Source organism: Hibiscus syriacus, unplaced genomic scaffold (assembly GCF_006381635.1).
Source record: "Hibiscus syriacus cultivar Baekdansim isolate YM2019G1 unplaced genomic scaffold, ASM638163v2 tig00109992_pilon, whole genome shotgun sequence".
NCBI lineage: Eukaryota > Viridiplantae > Streptophyta > Magnoliopsida > Malvales > Malvaceae > Hibiscus > Hibiscus syriacus.
This window is the reverse complement of record NW_024062552.1, coordinates 460,376-487,958: the sequence shown is the minus strand read 5'-3', so window position 1 is coordinate 487,958 and position 27,583 is coordinate 460,376. Positions and strand designations below refer to the sequence as shown.

The 27,583-nt window shown below is 36.7% G+C and overlaps 2 protein-coding genes across 3 annotated transcripts; one reads left to right on the top strand and one right to left on the bottom strand.

Moving 5' to 3' along the window:
* The first annotated feature begins 157 nt into the window (after positions 1-157).
* Positions 158-9,167, top strand: LOC120212104 (tRNA (cytosine(72)-C(5))-methyltransferase NSUN6-like). The gene is made up of 13 exons (XM_039210524.1): positions 158-215; positions 319-446; positions 760-1,111; positions 1,358-1,505; positions 2,252-2,389; positions 2,514-2,576; positions 3,754-3,875; positions 5,291-5,528; positions 6,687-6,898; positions 8,164-8,264; positions 8,607-8,688; positions 8,827-8,888; positions 8,975-9,167. Exons 2-13 carry the CDS (start codon positions 325-327, stop codon positions 9,090-9,092), a joined length of 1,758 nt encoding a protein of 585 aa, XP_039066455.1. The 5' UTR covers positions 158-215; positions 319-324; the 3' UTR covers positions 9,093-9,167.
* LOC120212105 (glutathione S-transferase F9-like) lies at positions 8,358-25,216 on the bottom strand. 2 transcript variants are annotated; one of them, XM_039210525.1, is made up of 4 exons: positions 25,041-25,216; positions 24,914-24,962; positions 24,367-24,831; positions 8,358-8,369 (listed from the first exon to the last, which is right to left on the bottom strand). In XM_039210525.1, the coding sequence occupies exons 1-3, from the start codon at positions 25,182-25,184 to the stop codon at positions 24,377-24,379; spliced, it is 648 nt and encodes a 215-aa protein (XP_039066456.1). In that variant the 5' UTR covers positions 25,185-25,216; the 3' UTR covers positions 8,358-8,369; positions 24,367-24,376. The 2 variants fall into 2 exon arrangements, with proteins under 2 accessions (XP_039066456.1, XP_039066457.1); XM_039210526.1 differs by lacking the exon at positions 8,358-8,369 and having other exon boundaries at positions 24,245-24,831.
* Positions 25,217-27,583: the final 2,367 nt, after the last annotated feature.

Here is a 27,583-nt window from a genome sequence, read left to right as displayed (position 1 = left end):
TCATGGTTCCTCTCCCTTTGCTTCCACAGTATAGGCATTAAAAAACCCACAATGATACTGTTTCCATCTTAACTTTGTGTGGGCTTACATGGGCGTCGCTATTTCAGGTCCAGCCCACCTCAACTCATTTCATTGCGTCTACTCGAAGATGGTAAAACGTTGGTTCCGCAGTTTTCCGCCAAACCTTTCTCACCCTTCGAAACCCAACTTCCCAGGCACCTTCTCTCTCTCTCTTTCACTTAACGACCCGAAATCAATCCCTTGTTTTATATGTATAAATGATCTGATTTTTTTATTACTATGCTTTGATTTATGTAGACAAAGATGAGTGCAGCATCAGAGCGTTACAGTTACAACCCCATATTGCGATGGAACCCTCAAGTCGAAGATTACTTCATCAATGCATATGGGTCTTCCCATTTCGCTCAAATCTCCAAAGCCTTAACGTACGACGTTTCTCTCTCGACCAAAAAAAAAGCTTTAAGCTTATCACCTTATTTACTCCTTAGCTTCTTTCATTTTAGATTTTCTTTTTATTTATATATATTTTACTTTTATCTTGATGTTGTAGTTTACTAATTTGCTCAGTTCTAATCACATACTGATGTTGTCTTTTACTTTATGCATTTGCTTCTTTTTTCAATGGGATTTCATAGGCAAAAGGCATTTACCAAAAAAATGCATAAAATGAGAGTCCATTAGCTTGCCATGCTATCTTTCATTCATTTTTTTGTGATGACATTGTTGGTTGTTGATTAGGCGGCCGTCTTGCTATTCTTGTATTCGAGTGAACACTCTCAAGTCCACAAGTGATGATGTCATTGAGAAACTTTGGGAAATCATGAGAAAATCGGGGTCTCAAAATGATGTTGAAGACATAAATTTGAGGGAGACCAAAGCATGTAATGATATTGACTCAGATATGGCTGAGACTCAATCTAGCTTACAACATGAGTCCATCAGTAAATGTCAGATACCGGGTTTAGGGTATGTTGTATTTGTTAAGGGTTCTGGACCACATGATATTGATTATGGTTATTTGCCCAACAAACCACCCAAGGAGGTCCTTGTTAGTAGGAAATGTGCTGAAGCTGTTCTTCGAGGTGCTCAGGTACAGCTTGTTGATCTAATGCGTAATTCAAGAATTCATTTTTATCTGTCACTTAAATTTGGAATTTATGGGTCTGCAAATGCTTCTTTATCTATTATTAGTTAAAAACTTAAAATTGAGGTGTATCTTCTCCTTAAAAGGTATCAACAACTTTTCTTAAGGATTCAAGAGGCTTTGTAAAATTTCGTGTACTCATTGTCAACTTAAAATCGATCTTTTTTTCTTCTTCTCATGGTTTATCTATAGGTATATGTTCCTGGGGTTATGGCCTGCAGTTCTCATGTTGAGGAAGGGGATCTAGTTGCAGTTTCTGTTGCAGTGGAGCAGCCTTCTCCTGATGGCGGATGGGGACTTGGTATAACACGTGGGACTGTTCTGCAGGGACTGCCGACAGGTAAGTAGTATGTTTTTTGCTTTAATATCAGTGGCAGTGCTTTACCATTTTGATCCTTTGGTTTTTAGCAATTCAATGCTACATAGATTATGATATATCTTAACAGATGAAGAATATTACTATATTTCTTTATTTTTTAATGTAGTTGATCTTGTTATAAACATTTGTAACCTTTTTTTGTTAGAAGAATTAATTTAAGTGGCTATTAGAATGGCATGTGTATGATTGATCTTGCTATATGTTCAATTAAAAGTTAAAACTACCTTATTTTTTCCTTAATTTATCTTGAAAGTGGGTCAAGATGTTGATGCTACCAAATTTAGGTTTTTGGAAAAGGAAAGAGATATAGGGCTCAGGACTGGATGCAAGACATGATAAGGACACCACCTGCTCACAAGGAATGATGCATCTGTATTAATTCCAATCCATTTCTCTAGTCTAGAGTAAAGTGTAATGTAATCTATTCTGAAGTAAATACTAGGGAAAAAAAGGATATTTGGGTGAAAGAAGAGAAAGAAAGGTAAAGCCAAGCTCAATTGGAACAACTGTTGACCGGGGAGGGATTGAATTCTGAATCTTTTTTTTTAATCTTCATATTAAATCTACAGACTAAGTAATTAGTCTGGTTAAACCTGTTTGTTACTTTGTATAACATTTCTTGTATTTATGGTTTGTGTGACTGCTTGTTTCTTCTAGTGCTACGAAACTACTAAAATTTCTTGAATTCTATGTATGATACACTATAGATCCCTTTTACTTTGAACGAAATGGATTATACATCGGTCAAGGAACAACAATGTTGTCAAGAGCTGGGATCTTTCGTGCTTCTCAAGGAATTGCTGTTGATATGAATAATCGAGTATTTAAGTTGCCTTCATTTTATGGTATGATTCATCCATAATCTGAAACATGTAGATGCTTTAATAGACTTGTGGAATAATCTTTAAGTTCTGGATAATGTTTTCTGAAATTTTGAATTGGTCTTGGTACTTCCCTTTTCTTTTATAGATGTGCTCGAGGGGGAAATATTTCTTCAAAACCTGCCCAGCATTGTTGCTGCTCATGCTCTTGGTATCCACACTTATTTTGAAGTTCTATGTCTTATTTAGGAATCCTTTGTTTTTAAGCTATGCCATTTTATCTATCTAGATACTAGATTCTTCATTTTTCTCTGTTCAATTCTCTTAAGCTCTGAAATATCTTCGATACTGAACTGTTATGGAATGCTTTGTACATGTTCTGATCCCTGGAACTTTAATTAGGCACTAAAGAATATTATGGGGGATGTCATTGTGATAATGAAGTGGGTTTGAATGCAATCAGTTGATGTGTTCTTATTTTGTGATTGAGCTTATTTTTCTTGATTGAGCTTTGCATACATATTTAGATCTTGGTGTGGCTTACCTTTTAATAAATGAAGCCTACAGAAAGTTTTCGTCTCAGAAGATGGTGGTGATTACTCAACAAAAAGGTTGAAGATTCAAGATTGTTCACCCATGTTAACCAACGTGCAATTAGAGTTAGTAGGCCAATATTTTTTAATTACTACTTTTAATGATGCTTACCAAAACAAGTTCACTGTCCTCCCAAAATAAAAACGGTTCCCCCTCATCACAGAAAGAGTTACCTGCCCTCCATAAATACTAATGCTTTCCACTTATCATAGACCACATTGAGGATGGCCTTTTTCTTACCGGAAAAAGGAAAAACGTCTTTGCTTTTTGTATGGACAAGAAAGGACCATAAGAAAATAGAAACACGAAAGATGTCTCATTTATTGGGTATAGATTTTCCAACAAGAAACTCATAAAGTCACCTAAATTTTATATTAGGTTGTTATGTAAGGGTTGCATTTGAGCGGTGCTTGTCCACACCAGATTCTGTGACGTGAAGTATTTGGCCAAAGGCAATACTACAGATATTGAAAGGAGTCATACTTACTCTTTTAGGCTATTTAATGGTGTAGTATGAAAAATAGTTGGCAGCTGGTACCATGGGTTTTGTTGTGTATATCAAGTGCTTAGTTGCCCCTTTCATTTGTTTTTGGTTGAAATATAATTCTTGAAGGTGTGGATATAATCCTTGGAAAATGAAAGGTCTGTCTCCTTTTAAATCTTTTTCCTCTAAAAGGATTGTCTGGTTTCTCTGTCTGGAGTATTATTTGGTTGAGGTTTTCTTAACATACATGCTTTTGAATTGTGAAAATTTTGCATGACATGGTCATTGCATGTGTTCTTATGTGTGTCAGATCCTCAGAAAGGTGAGCGGATACTAGACATGTGTGCAGCACCAGGAGGAAAGACAACTGCAATTGCTATACTTATGAAGGATGAAGGGGAGGTCATTGCAGCAGATAGATCTCATAATAAGGTGCTACTATCTAACTAAACGAAGTAGTTTATTATCATCTACCTTTTAACATGAGACTTAATAGTTTCTAGGTTTGCTTGATTAATTGATTGTTTTTTTTATAAGATTGATTAATTGATTGTTGATGTTGTAAACAAATGACTCATGCTATTTTCTTTCAAAAGAATCTGCATAAATGTTTTACTATTTGTAGAGTTTAATCAATGCAAACATAGTTAATGCTGCTCCTACACTATATCCACCGCCGGCATTCCTATGCTATCAACATCATTTGCACCACAAATCCTTACATAAGCACGTTACTTTGTGGTTACCTTTCTGAGACTTAAAGCAGTGTTTTAAAATCAAACTGGACCAATTAATTAAAGCTAAGAATTAATCATCCTCCTGGAAAGCTATGCCGGTTATACCTTTCTTAAAATGTGGCTTAGAATTTTAGTGCTAAGTATTGTAGTTGTTAATCTTCAACATGCCTATTGTTTATTCTTTTTCTTGAGGTAACTGAAAATCAATGTCACGGTATTACATTGGCTCTTGGTCAAAAGAGAAGGGTACACTATTTAGAGTTGAGGATTAGAGGTTGTCATGGAGATGTGAGATACAAACGAGGATCTCAAACAATGTGGCTTATTTCAGGAAGTATTGTCTCCAGTGCATAAAGTCTGGTTTAATGGGACAGTGGAAGAATTTTTTTTCCCGCTGGTCCTATAATCGTGGGGCCTGTTTCCACTTGACCTTCTGTCTTTGGTCATTATATATATTTTCTGCTTAAAAAATATGATGTTCATGCATAGTTTCCTTTTCATCCTTTCTTCATGATTGCTGCAAAACTTGATTGTGGCCCATGATCTCTATGGCATTGTCTGACCTTTTAATGTTGTAATAAGGACCTTAGTGACGAAGCATGGGGCTTACAGAAAGTGTGACCATACTCCCTCAAGCCTCCTTTTTAGCCCGTCTGCCATGGAGCCCCCTACCCTCAAGTATATATAGGATTTCTCTTTTCTTCAAGTATTCATTTTGCCAAAAGTCCTTTCTTTCTAAAGAGATAACCTTTCAATGGAAGGATCCCTAATGGAGAAACACTAGCCAACCTTGTTGTGTTTCTCTTGCTGGACTTACTGGTCAACTTATCCGACATTTAGCTTTCAGTCCTCTTGAGAAATTGGCATAGGGAGGTACTTTGAATGGTCCTTATCAATTAATTTCAATTAAGCATATGTATACCGCTGAGTTTCCATAATTGCTGGTGTCATTTCAGAATAATTATTACAAGCAAGTTAACAGTTGAGATCTTTATTAACTGTTACTTGATTGCTATGGAAATTTCTTCTTTAATGAACTGTTGAGAGATGATGTATTATTTTCTAATATGGAATATATTTGTTTTGAGGATTCGATTTCTTAATTTATAGGTGATGGATATTCAGAAATTGGCAGCTGAGTTGGGTTTGACTTGTATTACAACATATAAACTAGATGCTCTCAAAGCTGTTCGTAAGAAAAATGGGTCTAGTGATATGACCACTTTGTGCCATAACAAGGATAACAATGATGTAGTGGTTCAGAGGTCTGACTCAAAGTCTCTTGGGAATGGAGTGTCATCTGCTACTATTGTAGGATCAAATGTTAATACAACTTGCGAGGAGAATGGTATGTAAAATTTGTCAATTGTTCATGAGAACATGTTTGTTTGTCCTCTATTTTTTTTTGTTGGGAGGTGGAGGTGAAAGGGGGAAATGCATATTCCACACATTATCTTTGAATACTAGAACATTCTTGATCAATCTAGGTTATTGGATATAGTGTTACCTATTCATGTTAAGAAATTTTATTGTACTGTTATGTTAGATCCATCCATAGGCAGACTGAGCCTTGGTTTCATGCACGAGAGCATCTGGTAGTGTAGAAAGAAGCCTAAATTAGAAGTCTTTTTATTTTTTAATTTTATTTCTTAGGATCAGTTTTATCTGATTAGATTACTTTCTTAGGAGGTAATAGTCTTTGTAGATGAGTTCTTAGCTGATAAGAGTCTTACTAAACAAGAAACCTAGTAGATAAAGAACTCTAGTTTATGTAACACACTTCCTATTCAAAAGTCTGTGTTTTTCATTTTCTTGAGGTAAATAATATGAAGTGAAAACTCCTCTTCACGAAGATTCACATGTAGCGCCAAAATTGTGTTAGGCTCTTGAGTGATAGCTTTCTATATCCTTCTTGACAGGATTGTCTCTCCATTGTCTGCCAAGGGAAAATTCGAGACACCTATTTGATTATCTTACATGATTGTTGCTTTCTTTCCTGTTTGATTCCCAATAACTATGATCTAATAATATTTTTCAGTTCAGCATGTCAATCTTTGCAACACCTTTTCTTATTTTCTGAGTTGCTGTAAATTCAATATTTTAGAACTAAAGTGTTGATAATTTCTTTAGTGTAGTACCAATAGTTGTAATTTCTTGGAAGGATGGCTGATTTGCCTACATGCTTAAGGATATGAGTGGTGTCAAATTATAGGTTAAAGTTTTCCACACTAAACAAATCGTAAACTTTGAACTCAAGACATTTTTGCATCTGTATGAAATTTTATATTGTGTTTATATTTAGACTCTAGTGGAATTGTTTGAAATGATAATGGAATCAACCTTTAAGCCTTCTCTCTTGCAAAGAATCATGAAAATGAGTTTCTTTTATATCTTCCCAATTTGATTTCATTGTTATACGATGCTTTCTTTACCATTTTTGTTTTGCATGAGTAAAAGGCTTAGAGAGTTAGAGTTACATGTTTGTCTCTGATTCTCAATGTTATAGTTAGCAATGAAAAAGCGAATGAGAGAACTTATGCTAGCAAAGCTGACATTAGGAAGACCATGCGAAGAATGAGGAATGGTCCAGGGAGAAATCAAAGCCTGGGTGGCAGAGTGGAGAATTCTAAAGGCTTCCTTCCTAATAGATTTGATCGTGTCCTTCTTGACGCTCCTTGCTCTGCTCTTGGTTTGAGACCTCGGCTATTTGCTGGAGAGGTAAGGCATTCTGTTTATACTGGTTACAAACTGATACTTGTTCTTCCGGGTTATTTTGCCGCAATCTAAATTCTGTCCATTCCCATGCATAGAATCAGTAGAGTGATGAAATCTATGTCCGTGATGTAACTGCATTCTAAGTTCTGTCCACTCCTATGCATAGTATTAGTAGAGTAGTAAATATCTATGTCCCTAATCATTCTGCATTCACACGTCCATTCCCATGCATAGTCCATAGAATCAGTAGAGTGATGAAATCTATGCCCGTGATGCAGCTGCATTCTAAATTCTGTCTGTTCTCCCATGCATAGTATCAGTAGAGTGATGAAATCTGTGTCCGTGATGCAACTGCATTCTAAATTCTGACCATTAGAATCAGTAGAGTGATGAATATCTATGTTCTTAATCTTTGTGCATTCAAAATTATGTCCATTCACATGCTTAGTATTAGAAGAGTGGAAAATATTTATACCCTTCACTCAAAAAATGATTTATAGTCTTAGAAGGTCTGGACTATTTAGAAAACAGTTGTTGCAAATATATATATATATATATATATATATATATATAAAGTGTACACCATTACTTGTTTCCTTTTAGAGGGTTAATTTATGTGAACTATGTTGCATTGGCTTCTTGTTATTTGTGAATTACTAACCATTAGTTTCTGCAGTTTCATAAATTAAGCTTTATTGTATTTCTTCAATCTTTTTGTCCTTCTACAGGGATTTTGGCTGGTGATTTTTTGTTTCTAGGTGCCTCCATATTTTCGTTTATTTATTTGTTGAGGGTGGGAGGATGCTATATTACTCGTAATCGAGTGTGACTGTCTGACACGATATGTATATAACACGGGTTTATATAGTTTTTCCTAAGTTTTATATATTTAGAGGATCTTTGAAAGGTCATATCCTCATACCCTTGTCTGGATATGCATGGGATATGAGTGTGGAACACTGGTACTTGATGAAAATTTAAGAGTTGGAGTAATTTAGGGATGTTAGGTTGGGGATGAGTAAAGCATACAATAGTTGCACCTCTAAGGTGAGATTTGTAAGTTCGGAAGGAGAAGATAAGCAGATAATTCAATAGTCTTATTCCCAAGATAAACTCATTTTCTCTGTTTAAATCATATAAAAGTTAAATAACTTGCATTACTTTTAGTTTTTCTATTGAATATTCTTCAATTTTTTTATTTAATGGAAAGAAATGGAAAAGCCTTCATTGAATTTGATTTGACTGTGCTGATTTTCTTTGGCATACAGGAAACCATTGAGACATTAAGAAACCATGCAAAATATCAAAGGAGAATGTTTGATCAGGCTGTTCGGTTAGTTCGCCCTGGTGGTGTCCTTGTGTACTCAACGTTAGTTTGCTTCCTTGGGACAATTTAATATTTTTGCTTTCATAATTTATTAATCTACTCTTCTCATAATAGGACTATAAATGTTTTATGTTGCTTGCATTATTTCTGATTGGCTGTGTGTGCTTTCTAATAAAATTTTGAGGTAATTAGCTGTTATTTACTGGATCCTTATTTAGGACACGGATGTAACTTGCAAGGTTAGGTGCTGTTATTGAGATTTGTAGCTTGTGCTTCTAGTTTTATCATACTTTGCTTGTTCTTTTGTTTATCAAGTGATGGAAGGGTTAAACTGATTTTTGTTGTTTTCCCTCGCGAATTATTTTCAAATAATGTTATGTTTAGGTGTACAATCAATCCTGGTGAGAATGAAGCATTGGTCCGGTATGCTCTGGATACATATAAGTTCCTGTCTTTAGCTCCGCAGGTAATTACAACACATTAAAACTCCAGAGAGAGTTGACTAACATTTGAATGGCTTTTCTATGAGGTCCTACCATTTCGTTACAAAATCTCTATTATCGATGTTAATTAGCTCTCTGATGAAACACTTTTTTCTGTCCAGCATCCAAGAATTGGAGGAGCTGGTCTTGTCGGCAGTTGTGAATTTCCAGATGGATATGTTGAGTAAGTATTCCTTGTTCTTAGAGAGAACCAAGTTATATTGCGACGGTGATTTATAAACTGTATACTGATACTTGATAACAATACAGAGAGTGGTTAAGACCGGGAGAGGAGGAATTGGTTCAAAGGTTTGATCCCTCATCCCCACTTGATACAATTGGCTTTTTCATAGCCAAATTTGCTGTAGGCTCCAAAGATGACATATAAACTCACAGAGTTGTAACCATTTAACAAATCGGGCATTTTTGTTGTGGCTCTAGTATTTATTTATTCAGTTTGACCGCTGGGATTTTAGTTTGTGATTTTTGTTTCCTTTGCCGCAATAATTGGCTTCATGACTTTAAACTGGTGGTTGGTTTGTTTAATATTTCCTTATAATGATTTTTTGCTCAACCATTGTAACCTAAATTAGTTTAAGATTTATGATTTCGATTCGTAAATCAAGGTAACTAATTTGCATATATTTAATAAAATGTGTGATATTGCCCACATATGCCAATAGAAGAATATATAATGTTGATCAGCGGTTAAAGGAATCACTATTGTTTATTGATGTCACAAGTTCGAGCACCAACGACTGCAGTAGGATGATTGAGAATTTATTGTTAAATGATTGATAGTATTTAAAACAGATATTACTTTATAATCCCCTTAAATAAATAAAAAAAATTATTGTAATAACAAATCACGTTAAATTAATAAAAAATGCGCCCGTCGTGGCCTAGGCACTACAATTTTTTAATGTATAGAATTCCAACCCTAGAACTTTGAACTTACACATTTACTGTTTAAAGAATCGAAGCGATGGCCCAACAACGTACTTTTTATGATAAACCCTTCTTATAGCAACTGAGGGGGATTTCCATTTCTAACCATTTTTTGGTTTAATAATACTTTAGGTTCTATTAATTTAAATTTATAAAAAAAAAATAGATTTTTATCGCTCCAATTTTTTAGATAAATTTCTAATATGTTTCTAACTCTTTGCACTTAAATAAGTTATTTCTCTTAATATTTGATCTTTAATAATATTTGATCTTAAATGTTGAATGCGAGTATTCAATCGAGTTAAGTGGAGTCAAAAATTTAGTTATATTTTGTAATTTAAATTTTATTTGAATGTTTTTCGAGTCGATTTTTTTAAGTTTCTATTTAAATTTAATCGTAAATATTTATAATGTTATGATATTATTTGATTCTAATTTAATAATTTCCCGATATATATATACATTTTTAATATATTGATGCATATATATCATACGAAGTTAAAAAACTTGACTTAAAAATTAAAAATTAATCAATTAATTGCTAAAATTTTAAGATATTTGAGTTTTATTTTATAAATCAACTTAAATTTAAATATTTTTAGAGTCTAATTAAATTTATAAAATTAGAAATGGAGTAGAATTTTACCGTGTCAACAGCTGGAATCGGTTTCTTTAGCCTTGCAAGAGATCAAGTAGCAGCTATAATCTAAAGAGAAAATAACCTCAGTGACCAAAAATCCCATATAATATACGATTTTAACCAATTTTTTCCGGATTTGCCAAAATGACCAACAAAATCGCAATGCGATCGCTAATTCGCAACGCGATCTCCATTATCGCAAATTCGCGTTGCATTTTCGCAATGCGATAGTTGAAAATCGCGTTGCGATGGTCTACAGTATCGTTGCGATTTTCCCAATTCGCAATGCGAATTGGGAAAATCGCAATGCGAATAAGTAAATCGCAACGCGAATTGGGAAAATCGTAATGCGATACTGACTATCGCAATGCGATAATAAAAAATCGCAACGAGATACTTACTTTCGCAACGCGATACTGACTTTTGCAACGCGATTTACATAGCGCCATTCGTATTAACACGTATTTTTTTTTTCAAATTCCAAACACGTATTTTTTCTTAATAAATCGGAAAATGAACCGTCCACAGTAATCGCAACTCATAACCTCAAACCCAAAAACACAACACTCAGTCCCATCTCCATCTCTCACTCTCTACGGCGAAATCCGTCCCCATCTCCGAAGATTTCCGTCCCCATCGCCGGCGAAATCCCTCACAATCATTCACAGTCAAAAATCCCTCACAATCATTCAGAAATGGAAAATCAACCTCCGAGGGTTAGTTTTTTTTATTTTTATTTTGAAATTTTTGCATTATTTTAGGTTTTTCATATTGAGATTGATGATAAGTTTACTGGTAATTTCAATAATAGATTAACCATTTCACTTAGATTTCTTATTAAATTTATTCGATTGCTGCCAATACTGCTAAACTGTTTAGCCTGTGAAGTTAGTATTTGTCTTTGCTTTGTCTTTTGGTTGAAGTAATGCAGAAGAAGAATAGTTTCGAGAATGAAAATCGCAACGCGGAAATAACTATCGCAACGCGAAATAAAAATCGCAACGCGAAACCAAAATCGCATTGCGATTTTCATTTCGCGTTGCGATTTTCATTTCGCGTTGCGATTGTCTGGTCGCGATAGTCATTTCGCGTTGCGATTCTCTCGTTGCGATAGTCATTTCCGCGTTGCGATTCTCATTATCTCGTTGCGATTTTCATTTCAACCAAAAGACAAAAACAGTGTTGCAAATTTTAGTTTCAAGAATAAACTACTATTTATGTTTATTGTTTTGTTTTTTGTATATCTTGACAGTGTAATTTTTGGTATATCTAACTTGGTATGTTTATTGTTTTTTTGTAGAAATTTTTTCGGCTTCATTGACATTAAGGAATAAAGTTAGCCTAGCCACTACAATTGCTTCGAAGCTTTCACCTGCACAAAGAAAATTGTTTGAAGAAACCTGCTTCGGGCCATGGCTGAGAGTACAGCATCCGGGTGGAGATGCTAGTTTGACCCATTTGTGGCTTCAGACCATGACTAGCGATCTACCCGACAGTATACAACGTGGTGAGGAAGAGATATGGTTTCATTTTCCACCGGCGTATACTTGTTTTGGGCGGAAGGAGTTCTGCTTAATCACTGGTCTACGATTCGGACACGATGATGTAGGCCGGTACACTCGTCATATCACCCGCCCATCATGGTTATCCAGGGTTTTTCCTGATGAGTCAATAGAGAAGCCGAACTTACACGTCGACGACATGAAGAAATTGTTTAATAAGAAAGATGGTTTTACTCGGATGAATGACGTCGATGTTGTCCGAGTATGCCTTCTACTACTTTTGTATGCCGGCTTTCTAGGCAGAGAGGCCAGACAACCTATTCCTCAGGAGCTAATATTATTGGTAGAGGACCTAAATGCATGGAATCTGTTTCCGTGGGGTTCGTATATATGGAAAGCTACCTGGACTAAGTTGTCGTCTGCCTTTGATGACCGCAAAAGTTTGCGGGGCGATGGGTCGAAATACACTTTGTCAGGCTTTGTTTGGTCCTTTAAGGTAAGAATTTCTATATAATGTTTTCAAAATTATAATTAATTATTTAACAATTACTAATGTTTGTTATTATATTGTTTGTAGATTTGGATATTCGAGGCTTTCCCCAGCATGCATACATATGCATTAAAATCCTCAGATGATATTCCTAGGGCTATTTCCTGGAAGAGGAAACGTATGTTGGATTGGGAAGACTTAATACCATATGCGACAATAAATCATGTAAGTTAACACAAATACTATCATATATAAACAAGTTATTAATAGTAGACGTTTAACTTTGTTTTAGTTTTTATATTTTTAGGAGGCCAACACTCCATTAATGAGACTGACACCCACGGAGGCTGAGCTTGCCACTGATTGGTGGCAAGCTAGTCAGCGTTTTTTGATGGCACGAATGATGAGCAGCCTCCACTTCCTCCACTTCGAGAGCCATCACCTCACCCAGAGCCATCACCTGATCGACCCGACTATACACCTCTACAACGAGAGCCATCACCTATCCTGTCACATCATCGAGTCTCTTCTCCACCATCACCTCATGATAGGCGACCGACAAAGATGCCACGACTTCTATATCCCTGTTCTCCACCTCCACGGGATGAGTCAAGGGAGTTACGTGATGAGGTCAATGCCTTGCATGAGGAGATCGGTACTCTACGCGATAACGATGGTGCATGGCGTGTGGAGGTGTCTACTTTACGTGGTGAGGTTGCCGCTCTACGTGAGATGGTAGTATCATTGCAGAATGAGGTTCATACTCTACGCAACGAGGTAAGTTTAAGATTTTCCATATTTAACTTGATGATAAATTTACTCGTAATTTCACTTAAATTAACCATTTCACTTAGATTGCTTAGTAAATTTATTCGGTTGCTGCCAAAACTGCTAAACTTTTTACACTGTGAAGTTAGTATTTGTCTTTGTTTTGTCTTTTGGTTGAAAGTTTGAAATATATTTATCTTTGTTTTCACTGTTTAAATATCATGTCTGTTTATTTACTGATATTTGTATTTTTATTTAGCGGACCGATAAGGTGGATGCTTTACGTCGGGTTTTTCTTGCACGACAGAGTTCACGCATCAGACGGCGTGCACGTGCTATTAAGTCTCCGTATACCCCAATAGTGCGAAGACACCGCAAGAAGAAGCTCGACTCGCCTATCATCCCTCAAGAGTCCACTCCTATCGTTGAAGAGGCCCCTATCATTCCTCGAGAGTCCCCTCCCACCGTTCAAGAGGCCACTGTCATCGTTGAAGAGGTCCCTCCCACCATTCAAGAGCCCGATTCACATGGCGTCATATGTAGGATTCTTGAGAAACACTCTGACGTGCCGGACATGATGGATTCAAGTTGGCTCTCGTATGAGTTACCGGCCAGTACCATACCGGTATCTGAAGAGGAGAGGAAACAACTACCGGACACAATTCTGGATAACACCCTTTGGGCTAAGACCGCAGTTGATTTTTATCTACATGAGCAAAGCCAGGGGTGTTTCACTGACATATGCAAGCTCAATGATGATATCTATTTGTTGCTTGATCGGTCTTGGTGGGGCGTATTATTAGGGGTCGAAGACAATGGCTATTTCGATGGAGGGGTAAGTCTTATTTTTCTTATATTTTCATTTGATTAATTTGTTTAAAAATTAATGTAATTCACTAATATATGTATTTTTTTTGTAAAACAGCATATCGATGCGTGGGTGTCACGTCTACTAATAATTAGGAAACTTAAGGAAAATAAAAGAAATACACGGTATACAATAATGCCGACGGCTTTTAACGCAGTTTACTTGAAGAATCAACGAGATGAATCATTTGCGTTGGGCAATGGACAAGCTAAACTTTATCCTGTATGGTGGGAGGTCGATAAGGTTAGTGTTTATTTTAGATTGAGTTTAAAGGTATTCATAAATAAGTGCGCAAATGAATGAATTATTACTTATGATTGCAGGTGTTTATCCTTGTTTTGGAACGTAACCATTGGCTTCTCGTCGAGCTTCAGATCCCATCCCTTAAGGCAATAGTATATGATAGCATGATAAATTACATATCATTGGCTGATTTAAGAGATATTATTAAGGGATGGAGCTCTTATTTGGCTAAATACTTGGATGCGATAAATTATTGGAATCATTCTGGAAACAAGAAGCCAAAGAAGCTCAATATTACAGTTAGCAGAGACGAGACCGCACCACAACAAACGAAAGGACCCAGAGGGGATTGTGGTCCTCTCGTATGCTTGGCGTTGGACCGTTTGATCACAGGAAGTATAAAGTATCTACCTCCCACCGATATAGATAGAGCTGCAGTAGGCTTGTGGTTTCGACATTATATGGCTAGATCGATATATACGAGACGCTGCCTACCTGCATCCGCGTTATAAAAATGTCCATAAACAATTGGTATGTTTATAGGCTTGTGGTTTGAAAATGTTTGGTTAAGTACCTAGAATTCAATAATTTGCTGTTTGTAGGTTTTAGATGTGTAGAAAGTGTTGTTTGAGCAAATGTTTGGTTTATGCAGGTTAATCTCAGAAGTGAGCTGCGTGAAAATGATGTATGGCTGCAAAAGTTGATTCAATAGTAGAAGTGTTATTTTCTCTAATAATTATTGCTTATTTTTTGATTGTTTAATTGATTTGTAAAAGTTGATTTGTTTAATTGATGTTAACATAATTCTTATTTGTGCTTGTTTAATTGATTGAAATGTAATGGTTAATTTTGTTGATTTCAATCTGCATTATGTTGAAGGCAAAAAGTACTATCGCAATGCGAAATGAAAATCGCAACGAGAGAATCGCAACGCGAAAATGAAAATCGCAACGCGAAATTAAATTCGCGTTGCGATTTTCATTTCGCATTACGATTTTCATTTCGCATTGCGATTCCCTTGTTGCGATTTTCATTTCGCATTGCGAAATTAGCGTTGCGATTTTCATTTCGCATTGCGATTCTCTCGTTGCGATTTTCATTTCGCATTGCGATAGTAATTTCCGCGTTGCGATGGACATTAAGATGATTGCATATTAAGTGATAACAACTGGAACAGATCATAGCAATTTTCAAACTCAAGTTACTAATACATGCCTAACTGAAAATGTTAAAAGTTCACACATCAAATCTACATAATACAACGTTTGCATTTAAAAATCACCTAAGTTAACAGTCCCAAAAGGTGAAGCCAGTTGTGATTGGGATTTTAAAGATGATTGCGATTTTGATTGCCTTTTTCTTGACACCATATGAGCTTTGGATTTTGATGATGATCCATATTTTGGTAGAGGAAAAGATGATTGTGATGGCACTGGTGATCCACATGTCAACCTTGTATGACCACTTTCCTTGCACCGACTACATGTCGATCTCTTCTTCTCTTCACCCTTAGACGGTATACGATCGTGACTTTTTGGTCGGCCAGATAGCCTTCTGTCTATGGCTGGTGGTAAAACTGTTTGTAAGTCATCTGGTATGTCCCACTCAGAAGGATATGAAATAGGGTAGACAATCTCGGCATAAGTCTGTCGATATACTTCTGTAGTGTAGCAATCCATAGCGTATGTGCTTGAATCATCTTGGTTTAGATGAAGAGCAACTTTTATAAAATGGCCACATGGATAACCAGATGTTTGCCATTTCATACAACTACACGTCCTTGCATTTAGATCGACAAGCCCATTTAAGTTATTATCCAGTACTTCAAACAAAGTGTTTGAACATGGTTCAACTCTCCATGACGTTGACTTCACAACACGTTTCGTTATCTTTTTTTCAGTCCATGGTGTAACACGATGTTCCAATGTTCCTGTAAATTTAAATAAATAATACTTAGTAAAATATATGATAAGTTACGAATTCAAAGAAATAATACCTGCATGGTTTATTTTCTTGTAGTACCACTGTTGAATAGAGGCTCGAAAAAACTCCATTAACATAGTAATGGGTAATTTTCGGGAATGACGACTTAGAGCGTTAATTGATTCTGCACTATTAGACGTCATGAAACCATATCTTGCTCCAAGTTGATGTACTCTTGACCATCTTTCAAACCCGATATCTTCTAGTGTTTGAGCACACTGAGGCAAAACACGTCTTAAACAGTTTATATGCTTATTGAAATCCACTTCCCGATAAGCCTTTACAGCCTTCCAGTATGTCCATTTGTGCTTTTTTATACCAGCAGACCTTGATTTTAGATTTCTATACAAATGAACACCACAAAGTCCATGAAAAGCATCTGGGAAACACCTTCTAACAGCGTTGTCAATTGAGTTTGCCCTATCGGATATGATTGTCAGATTGCTAATAGGACCTATGCAATCCCTAAGATGCCCCATAAACCATGTCCATGAATCAGAGGTTTCAGATTTGCCAACCCCGTAAGCTATTGGCAATATCCCATTGTTAGCATCCATGGCTACTGCTAATAAGTTTACTCCAAGGTATCGACCTTTTAAATGTGCTCCGTCAACTATAATAGCTGGGCGCATGCAAGTAATAAACGAACGAATCTACAAAATAATATACACAAGAAATATAATCATTTAAATTTTAAATGCATGTAACTAACAGAAATGAGTCAACAGAATTATATTGATTTACTAACCGCAGCACCAATGGCGATAAACAGCAACTCAAAGCGTCCATCTCTATCTGTTTTGATATGAGTTACCGACCCAGGATTTTTCAGCTTTAAATTGTGACAATAAGCCGGCAGTTGGGCAAACGATGCTTCTGGCGACCCCCTCAACAATTCCAAGGCATAACATTTGGCTCTCCAAGCTTGAGAATATGATATACTAATCTTGAACCGAGCATTCATGTCAGTCATAATTTCATGTCCCCGATATACCCTGCCATTCAAAAACATTAACTCAGCCAGAAAACCACCCAACACCTTTTTGTTTGCCTGTCTATGGTGAGGAAAAACTTGGGTTCTTGAACATGTATGTTTATCAATAAAAGTCCTAACTTGAAACATTGCGCAATCTTTTATCCTCTTTGCAATCATACGCCACGTACAGTTTTTGTCAATCGTACACCTTGTTTCGAAACGATCTTTGCTTGATTTGTTAACTTTTAGTTGATAGCCATCTTCCACACATTTCGTATACAAAGCTATCTTCAAGTCTTCCTTTGTATTAAAACAATCATCTTTCTTGATACGAATAACTTTTGTGTAACAATCAACTACTTTCTTTGCCAACTCTTCTTCCGGTAACTGAAGTAATTCTGGCATATTCCAGTTATACTCCCGTGGCATTTTCTTTTCTTCGGGGACTTTTTCTTCTTCTTTTTCTTCTTCAGGATTATATGAATTACAGAATGGATGTTCAACATGTTCATTCACAGTCGTAACTTCCTCCTCATTATCATCAACAACATCTTCCTCGGCAACGGGTGTTTCATCATCAAAATTCGGGTATTGACCAATATCAAAATCATTACACGCAGGGTCTGTTTCTTCTTCTGAAACATCATCAAAATCCGTGTATTGACCAATATCAAAGTCCGGGTATTGACCAAGATCAAATTTCGAATACTGACTAGTACTCACAATTTTTTCTCTTGGCTCATCATCGTCTAATTGGTCAATACGAAAACCAGAATTTGGTGTTGAAAGTTGATTTGGATTTGGATTAGAGAAAGGATGTGGGTTTTTTGACCCACTTAGTTGATTACTACCCGCTACTGACCCAACAATACTACTTCTAGGTTCAACAACATACAATGTAACATCATCACTTGAAACATTAATGTAAGCAATGAATCGTTCAACATCTTCATTGTCGGTTAACAAATAAACTTTACCATTTCTCTAATAAGATAGCCTAAATCCACTTAGGGGCTCTAAATTCAATTTCTTTGAAACACGTAACATTAGGGTTTCATAAGTTAACTTCTTTAATGACAGTTTTAGTTGAAGATTCATGGGTAAAGGCATATATTGTAAAACACCATGAACATTCTCCCATGACCCTCCAAAACACAAATCTATCCAAACATGATCAACATTAGATGATTTCATGGTTGTAACTAAACAAACGAGATGCGAAACTAAGACCTGTTGCCGGATGGGGAAGGATGTCGTTGGATATTGGAACGAATGTCGCCGGAGAGAGTGATAGATGGAGATGGAATGAGTTGCGATTTAGGGATTTAGGTTATGAGTTGTTGCTGCTGCGTATATATATACACTCAAAATTTGGCTTGCGAAACTAAAACCTGTTGCGAACTTTGAAACTCGCATTGCGATTCTGTATTATCTCGTTGCAAAAGTCAGATTCGCGTTGCGAAAGGCAATCATTTGACCATCGCAATGCGAAATGCAAATCGCAACGATAGAATCGCAATGCGAAATGAAAAAGGCAACGAGGATTAACATGCATAAACTTTTAACAATTATTATTGAATTCTAGGTACTTAACCAAACATTTTCAAACCAAAAGGAGTATATATGTTAACAAAACTTGCATTATGTGTATTTTATGTGTGCACTTTTAACATTTTCAGTTAGGCATGTATTAGTAACTTGAGTTTGAACATTGCTATGATCTGTTCAGTTGTCATCACTTATTAGACATTCATTTGACTATCGCAACGTGAAATGACTATCGCAACGCGAAATGGCTATCGCAACGCGAAAATGGTTATCGCAACGAGAAAATCGCAATGCGAAATGAAAATCGCATTGCGATTTTCTCGTTGCGATTTTCATTTCGCATTGCGATTTTCTCGTTGCGATAGCCATTTCGCATTGCGATAGTATGTTTTGCCTTCAACATAAAGCAGATTGAAAATCAACAAATCAACTATTACATTTCAACACAAATTATGTACACATCAATTAAACAAATCAAGATTTACAAATCATCTTTTACAAATCAATTAAACAATCAAAAATAATAATAATTCTTATTTCTTCATCAATTATTGAATCAATGAATCAACAACTTTGTGACCCCGTACATCCATTTCACGCAGCTCACTTAAGGATTAACCTGCAGAAACCAAACATTTGCTCAAACAAGACTTCCTACACATCTAAAACCTACAAACAGCAAATTATTGAATTCTAGGTACTTAACCAAACATTTTCAAACCAAAAGGAGTATATATGTTAACAAAACTTGCATTTGACTTACCAATTAACAATGGACACTTTCATAACGCGGATGCAGGTAGGCAGCGTCTCGAATATATTGCTCTAGCCATATAATGCCGAAACCACAAGCCTACTGCAGCTCTATCTCTATCGGTGGGAGGTAAAAACTCTGTGCTTCCCGTCGTCAAACGCGCCAAGCAAAGGCATACGAGAGGACCACAATCCCCTCTGGCTCCCGGCGATTGCTGTGGCGCGGTCTCGTCTCTGACAACTGTGACATTGAACTTCTTTGGCTTCTTGTGTCCAGAATGACTCCAATACTTAATCCCATCCAAGAATTTAGCCAAATGAGAGCTCCATCCCTTGAAAATATCTCTCAAATCAGACAGTGATATGTAATTGATCATGCTATCATACACTATTATCTTCAGGGATGGGAGCTAAAGTTGGACGAGAAGCCAGTGACGACGTTCCAAAACAGGGATAAACACCTGCGATCATAAGTAATAATTCATTTATTTGCGCACTTATTTATTAACACCTTTAAAAAATTTAAAAAATAAACACTAACCTTATCGACCTCCCACCATGCAGGATAAAGTTTAGCTTGTCCATTGCCCAACAAAAATGATTCATCTCGTTGATTCTTCAAGTGAACTGCGTGAAAAGCCGTCGGCATTATTGTATATAGTGAATTTTTTTTATTTTTCCTAAGCTTCCTTATTATTAGTAGACGTGACACCCACGCATCGATATGCTGTTTTACAAAAAAATACATATATTAGTGAATTACATTAATTTTTAAACAAATTAATCAAAATCATATATAAGACAAATATAGTCTTACCTCCCCATCCAAATAGCCACTGTCTTCAACCCCTAATAGCACACCCCACCAAGACCGATCAAGCAACAAAAACATTTCATCGTTGAGTTTGCTGATGTCAGTGTAACACCCTTGGCTCCGCTCATGTAGATAAAAATCAACTGCGGTCTTAGCCCAAAGGGTATTATCCACAATTGTTTCCGGTAGTTGTCTCCTCTCCACTTCAGATACCGGAAGGGTACTAGCCGGTAACTCATACGAGAGCCAACTCTCATCCATCATGTCCGGAACCGGTGGGGTTTCTCAATACTTCGATATATTACCCCATGTGAATCGGGCTCTGGAATGGTGGGAGGGACCTCTTCAACGATGACAGTGGCCTCTTGAACGGTGGGGGGGAATCTTGAGGGAGAATAGGGGCCTCTTGAACGATTGGAGGGGACTCTTGAGGGATGACCGGTGAGTCGGGCTTCTTCTTGCGGAGTCTTCGCACCATTGGGGTGAACGGAGACGTAATAGCACGTCCACGCCGTCTGATGCGTGAACTCCGTCGTGCAAGGAAAACCCGACGTAAAGCATCCACCTTATCGGGCCGCTAAAAAAAATTAATACATAAATCAGTAAATAAACAGACATGATATTAAACAAAGACAAATATGTTTCAAACTAGCATTGTATTCACCCAAATCATTATTCTATCATAGTTCACAAAATGCTCAGATAACATTCCAGAAGTAAGCACTTATATAAACATTTAAAAGGACAACATATATAAACATTCCAGAAGAAGAATAGTTTACTTTCGCAACACGAAACTTAAAATCGCAACGCGAAATGACTATCGCAACGCGGAAATGGCTATCGCAATGCGAAATGAAAATCGCAACGACAAAATCGCAACGCGAAATGAAACCGCAACGACAAAATCGCAACGCGAAACACAAATCGCATTGCGATTTTCATTTCGCGTTGCGATTTTGTCGTTGCGGTTTCATTTCGCATTGCGATTTTGTCGTTGCGATTTTCATTTCGCATTGCGATAGCCATTTCCGCGTTGCGATAGTCATTTTCGTGTTGCGAAAGTAAACTATTCTTCTTCTGCAAATTGAAACTTGAATGGATTGCATTACTTCAACCAAAAGACAAAAATAAAACCAAAAACAAATACTAACAAAAACAGATTGGCAGCAACCGAATGAATTACGAGTATGAAAAATCTTAAACTTACCTCGTTGCGTAGAGTATGAACCTCATTCTGCAACGATGCTACCATCTCACGTAGAGTGACTACCTCACCGCGTAATGTAGACACCTCAACACGTCATGCACCATCGTCTTTGCGTAAAGTACCGACCTCCTCACGCAAGGCATTGACCTCATCACGTAACTCCCCTAACTCATCCCGTTGAGGTGGAGGTGGAGAACAGGGAGATAAACGTCGTGGCATCTTTGTCGGTCGCCTATCTTGCGGTGATGGTGGAGAAGAGGCTCGATGATGTGACAGAATAGGTGATGGCTGTCGTTGTGGAGGTGTATAGCCGGGTCGATCAGATGATGGCTCTGGGTGAGGTGATAGCTCTGGGCGAGGTGATGGCTCCCGAAGTGGAGGCTGCTCATCAACTGTTCCATCAAAAAAACGCTTACTAGCTTGCCACCAATCAGTGGCAAGCTCAGCTTCCGTGGGTGTCAGCCTCTGTAGAGGAGTGTTGGCCTCCTAACAATATAAAAGCTCAAACAAAGTTAAATGTGTACTAGTAATAACTTGTTTATAAACATATGGTAGTATTTATGTTAACTTACATTATTTATTATCGTATACCATAGTAAATCTTCCCATTGCAAGGTTCGTTTCCTCTTCCAGGAAATAGCCCTGGGAATATTATTTGAAGTTTTTATTGCATATGTCTTCATGGCGGGAAAGGCCTCAAATATCCAAATCTACAAACAATATAATAACAAACATTAGTAATTGTTAAATAATTACTTATAATTTTGGAAACATTATATAAAAATTCTTACCTTAAAGGCCCAAATAAAGCCTGTCAAAGTGTATTTGGAACCATCGCCATGCAAACTTTTTCGATCATCCAAGGCAGACGATAACTTATTCCATGTAGCTTTCCATAAATACGAGCCCCACGGAAACAGGTTCCACGCATTTAGGTCTTCTACCAATTTGATTAGATCATTTGGAATAGGTTGTCTGGCATCTCTGCCTAAAAAGCCGGCATGCAAAAGAATTAGAAGGCATACTCGGACAACGTCGACGTCATCCATCCGAGTAAAACCATCTTTATTATTCAAAAATCTTGTCAGGTCTTCTACGTGTAGACTCGGCCTCTCCAGCTCAGGAAAAACCCGGGATAGCCATGATGGGCGGGTAATGTGTCTAGTGTACCGACCTACATCATCGTGTCCGAAGCGTAGACCGGTGATTAAGCAAAACTCCTCCCGCCCAAAACACGTATACGCCGGTGGAAAATCAAACCATATCTCTTCATCACGACGTTGTATAGTCTCTGGTAGATCTCTAGTCATGGTTTGAAGAAACAGGTGTGTCAACATCGCATCTCCACCGGGATGTTATACTTTCAGCCATGGCCCGAAGCATGTATCCTCAAACATTTTTCTTTGTGCAGGTGAAAGCTTCGACGCAATTGTTTTGGCCAGGCTGACTTTATTTCTCAAGGTCAATTGAGCCGAATAAAAGTTCTACAAAAACAATAAACATACTAAATTAGATATACCAAAAACTACACTGTGAAGATATACCAAAAACAATAATAAACATAAATAGTAGTAGTTTATTCTTCAAACTTAAATATGCAACAATGTGAATTTCGTATTTGTCTTTGTTTTTTGGTTGAAGTAATGCAATTCATTCAAGTTTCAATTTGCAGAAGAAGAATAGTTTCTGAAAATGAAAATCGCAACACGAAAATGACTATCGCAACGAGAGAATCACAACGCGAAACTAAAATCGCGTTGCGATTTGCATTTCGCGTTGCGATTCTTGGTTGATTTAATAAGCAATATAAGTGAAATGGTTAATCTATTATTGAAATTACCAGTAAACTTATCATCAATTTCAATATGAAAAACCTAATAATAATGCAAAAATTTCAAAAAGAAAATAATTAAAAAAACTAACCCTCGTTGGTTGATTTGGTTGATTTTCCATTTCTGATTGTGAGGGTGGCTCTGAGAGATTTAGATAGACGGATTTCGCCGGAGATGGGGACGGATTTCGTCGGAGATGGGTGAGAGAGTGAGAGATGGAGATGAGACTGAGTTGTGATTTTAGGTTTTAGGTTATGAGTTGCGATTACGGGATATACTGTGGACAGTTCAGTGTTCCAATATATTAATATTCATGTTTGGAATTTAAAAATAAAATACTTGGCCATGATACTAATGGCGCTTTGAAAATCGCATTGCGATTATGTATTATCGCGTTGCGAAAGTCAGTATCGCGTTGCGAAAGTAAGTATCTCGTTGCGATTTTTTATTATCGCATTGCGATAGTCAGTATCGCATTGCGATTTTCCCAATTCGCGTTGCGATTTACTTATTCGCATTGCGATTTTTCCAATTCGCGTTGCGATTTACTTATTCGCATTGCGAATTGGGAAAATCGCAACGATACTGTAGACCATCGCAACGCGATTTTCAACTATAGCATTGCGAAAATGCAACGTGAATTTGCGATAATGGAGATCGCGTTGTGAATTAGCGATCGCATTGCGATTTTGTTGGTCATTTTGGCAAATCCGAAAAAAATTGGTTAAAATCGTATATTATATGAGATTTTTGGTCACTGAGGTTATTTTCTCTAATCTAAATGAGTTAACAATGGAGGCACATAACCTCAAATGGCAGGCCTTCTTCAATTAACAATGGTGAAGCAACGCCGTAACATGCATTGTAGTTTAGGAAACGAAAATGAATGGTGAGTGATATTAGGAAAACAGAATTCAACATTCTATAATTTCTCCTGAAGATTCACCGTCGAAGGAAGGTTAAGATCAGTCTCAAACCCTATATTCATCTTTATTCATAACTTCAAACGCAGGACAGGACAACTGTAACCACAGAAACCGAGTTCTCAGGACATTATTCAAACAAAGCAGACATTACTCAAAAGAACCCAACACTCGTTAGATCGGAGCAGGGTAGAGCTGGAGAACCTTCTGCCACGATGATCTGCTGCTGATTTCGTTCCACCAAGCGTTCACATGCTTCCTGCTGCTGATCATGTATTCCTTCCCGATCGGACCCACCAAGTATTGAGCGAACGGCAGGTGGCTAAGGTCGGCCAGGCTGAAGAAATCACCCGCCAAGTACTTGCTCTTCGACAGCCTCTCCTCGTAAATATCCAGCACTCTGCCCAGCTTCTCCTCGCTCTCCTTTATCACCTTCTCGTCTCGAGGGAACCCCAGCTTGGATGAAAACATCACTTGAAGGGTGAGGTTGTAAACGGGTGGATTGAAATTGTGTGCCTCCACCTCAAGCCAATTCTCCACTTGTCCCCTTTCCTCTACCGTCTTCCCCAGCAGATCAGTCCCTTGTGATTTGTATTTCTCTGAATAGTACCTCATGATCGCACGGGATTCTGAAAAACCCAAATCGTCAAAAAAAAATAATTTCTAGAAGAAAAAAAATCGGGGGAGAAGAGAAGCTATCGGCTAAATTACCATATAAAACATAATCTCCATCTTGAGTAACAGGAACCGTTCCAAAAGGCTGAAAAGAAGACAAAGAATATTGATGGTAAAACATGAAATCTGAGTGAGATGATGGAGGTTTTGTTAACAGAAGTACCTGCAACTTGAGGAATTCAGGGTCTCTGTGCTCTCCTTTAAGCAAATCAACTGGGACTGTCTCGAATTCGATCTCCTTCTCGATCAGACATGCAAGCACTCGCTTTGGGGAAGCAAACGCTGCGCCATATACCTTCACCACCATTGTTGGCTGACTGTGTTGTATCGGAACTGTTTCACGGCGTATTACCAGAGTTTATGGCCTCCATTTATAGAACCGGGATGCTACTGTTTTCTCCATTTTGCCCCCACTGTTGGTAGGTGGGACCTAGCTGGCGTCTATCCACTGATTTCACATATTTAGCTCTCACTTACGCACTATTCTAGTCTTCTTTTAAAATAATTATTGGAGTAAAAAATATCTTCTAGAATCATAAAAAATACTATAATTTTTTGTTTAGGATGATAATTCTAACGTATACGATACATCACATTATATTGTATTAAAAATAATATTAATACGAAAGTAATAATTCTTAATTGATAGTTTCTCTATTTTCTTTCGCTTAGTTTTTCTCTTAATATTCTATGTTCGTGTTTGTGTTTTTATAAAGATTCTTACGATATTTATTTTTTGATTGGTTTGTTAGTGGTCACGTATAATAATATACCCTCTTTTATAAATAATCATTTTTCGTTATAATCAGAATTGTGTAGTGAATCAGTCTACCAAATTGTTTGGTTCGCTCACTACTCCTTAACACATCGTAAAATATTTCGTTCAACAGAGACAAAGAATTTTATGAAGATTATTAGATTGTTTTGATGTTTGAAAGGTTTCATTATCTTCATATCTTTGAGTTTAATATTTTAATTTTATAAATGAGTTTTTGGTGACTACTGTCCCTAATTTTTTCTTTAGATGCTTTGTAATTTTGATTCCTCTATTTTTATTAATAAAATTCAGTTGTCATTATTAAAAAAAACTAATATTAAAACATTATTAACTAATTGAGCTCTTTAATTAAATAAATTGTTGTTATCTTTATACGTTTTAAGTTCGAACACCATGATATTTGAGCTCCGTCAAATAGATGAGAGTTTTTATAATAGATACCATCACTTGTAATCACTCTAAACTAATAAAAATATTAATATGTTTTAACTTTATAAATAATGTTTAATAAAAAAATTTCAAAAATAAATATATTAATTTTATATAATTATTTTCAAAAATATTTTTTTATTGACATTAGTTAAAAATAATGAAAAACATGAATTTTCTCAAAATCAATATTTTTAACTTAAAATAATACCTTTTGGTTTGTTTCAAATAGACTTACTACAAAAATATGTGCACGAACTTTGTCTCGAAAAAAATTTTAGTATCAAACGAATTTTATGTGCCTAATGTTTTCATCGGAGCACTTTTAAGTGCCTGGATAGTAACAACTGTTAAATTTGACTATTAAGTGACACGTATCAAGCCCTGTTGTTTCAACATATGCCCTGTTGTTTCAACATATGCCCTGTTGTTTCAACATATGCATGCCCGTGTGAACAACATTGGATAGCCGTGAAGTGCATCCTTCACTATCTCAGTGGGACTCTGGATTATGGGTTAATCTTCCACACTAAGAACACTAGTATTCAACTTGAAGCATTGCCGATGCTGGCTAGGCAAAAAACGTTGATGATCACCGTTCTATTTCTGAATTTTGTGTGTTCATTCGAGGAAATCTGGTTTCTTGGTTATCTAAACGACAACGCTCAGTCTCGAGGTCCACCACTGAAGCGGAGTATCTGAGATTGCAGAAGTTGTTGCTAATGTTGTGTGGTACAACTTTGCTCAAAGATATGGGTATAGTGTGCTCTAGTCAGCTTGCCATTTGGAGCGACAATTCAAGTGTCATCACTATGAGCGCAAACCTAGTATTTCTCTCACGTTCGAAACATGTTGAGTTGGATTTACATTTCATTCGGGAAAAGGTCGCCACTTGTGATGTTGCCGTTAATTATGTTCTTGCCTTACATCAGTGTGCAGATGGTTAAACCAAACCCTTATCGAGGGCCTATTTTTCCAAGTTTCGTGACATGTTGCATGTCTTTAGAGGTGATGTTGAAGCCACAAGACGTAGGGAGAATGTTAGCTAATAAAAAACAAATATTAGATGGTTTTTTAAAATGGGTGTAACAACATTGGTGAGCTGGCGTAACAAATAGATTCTTCTAGTAAGTTATTTGTAAAATGATAAATATAAATTTCTATTAAATGAAAAAAAAGCAGTGCATTTTGTATTGTTTACAAGAAAAGTTTAACAAGCCCAGGCAATTTTGAAAATTTATTTTTAAAATTTAAAAAATAAAAATATTTTTTATTTTAAAAAAATAGCCACGTACAACAACTCCACCTTCCTCCTTTTATGATATTGGTTGGCCAGTCGTGACCGTCACAACCACCGTTGTTAGCACCAACGTCGACCTCCGGTCAAATTCCCGTTGGCCTTTCATCGTAAACTACCACCGTTTATCGTGGAGAAGTGTTCAAAGGTTCGTCGAATTTTAAACCACAGTCGCTATTTTTCATCGATTTCGATCGATCTC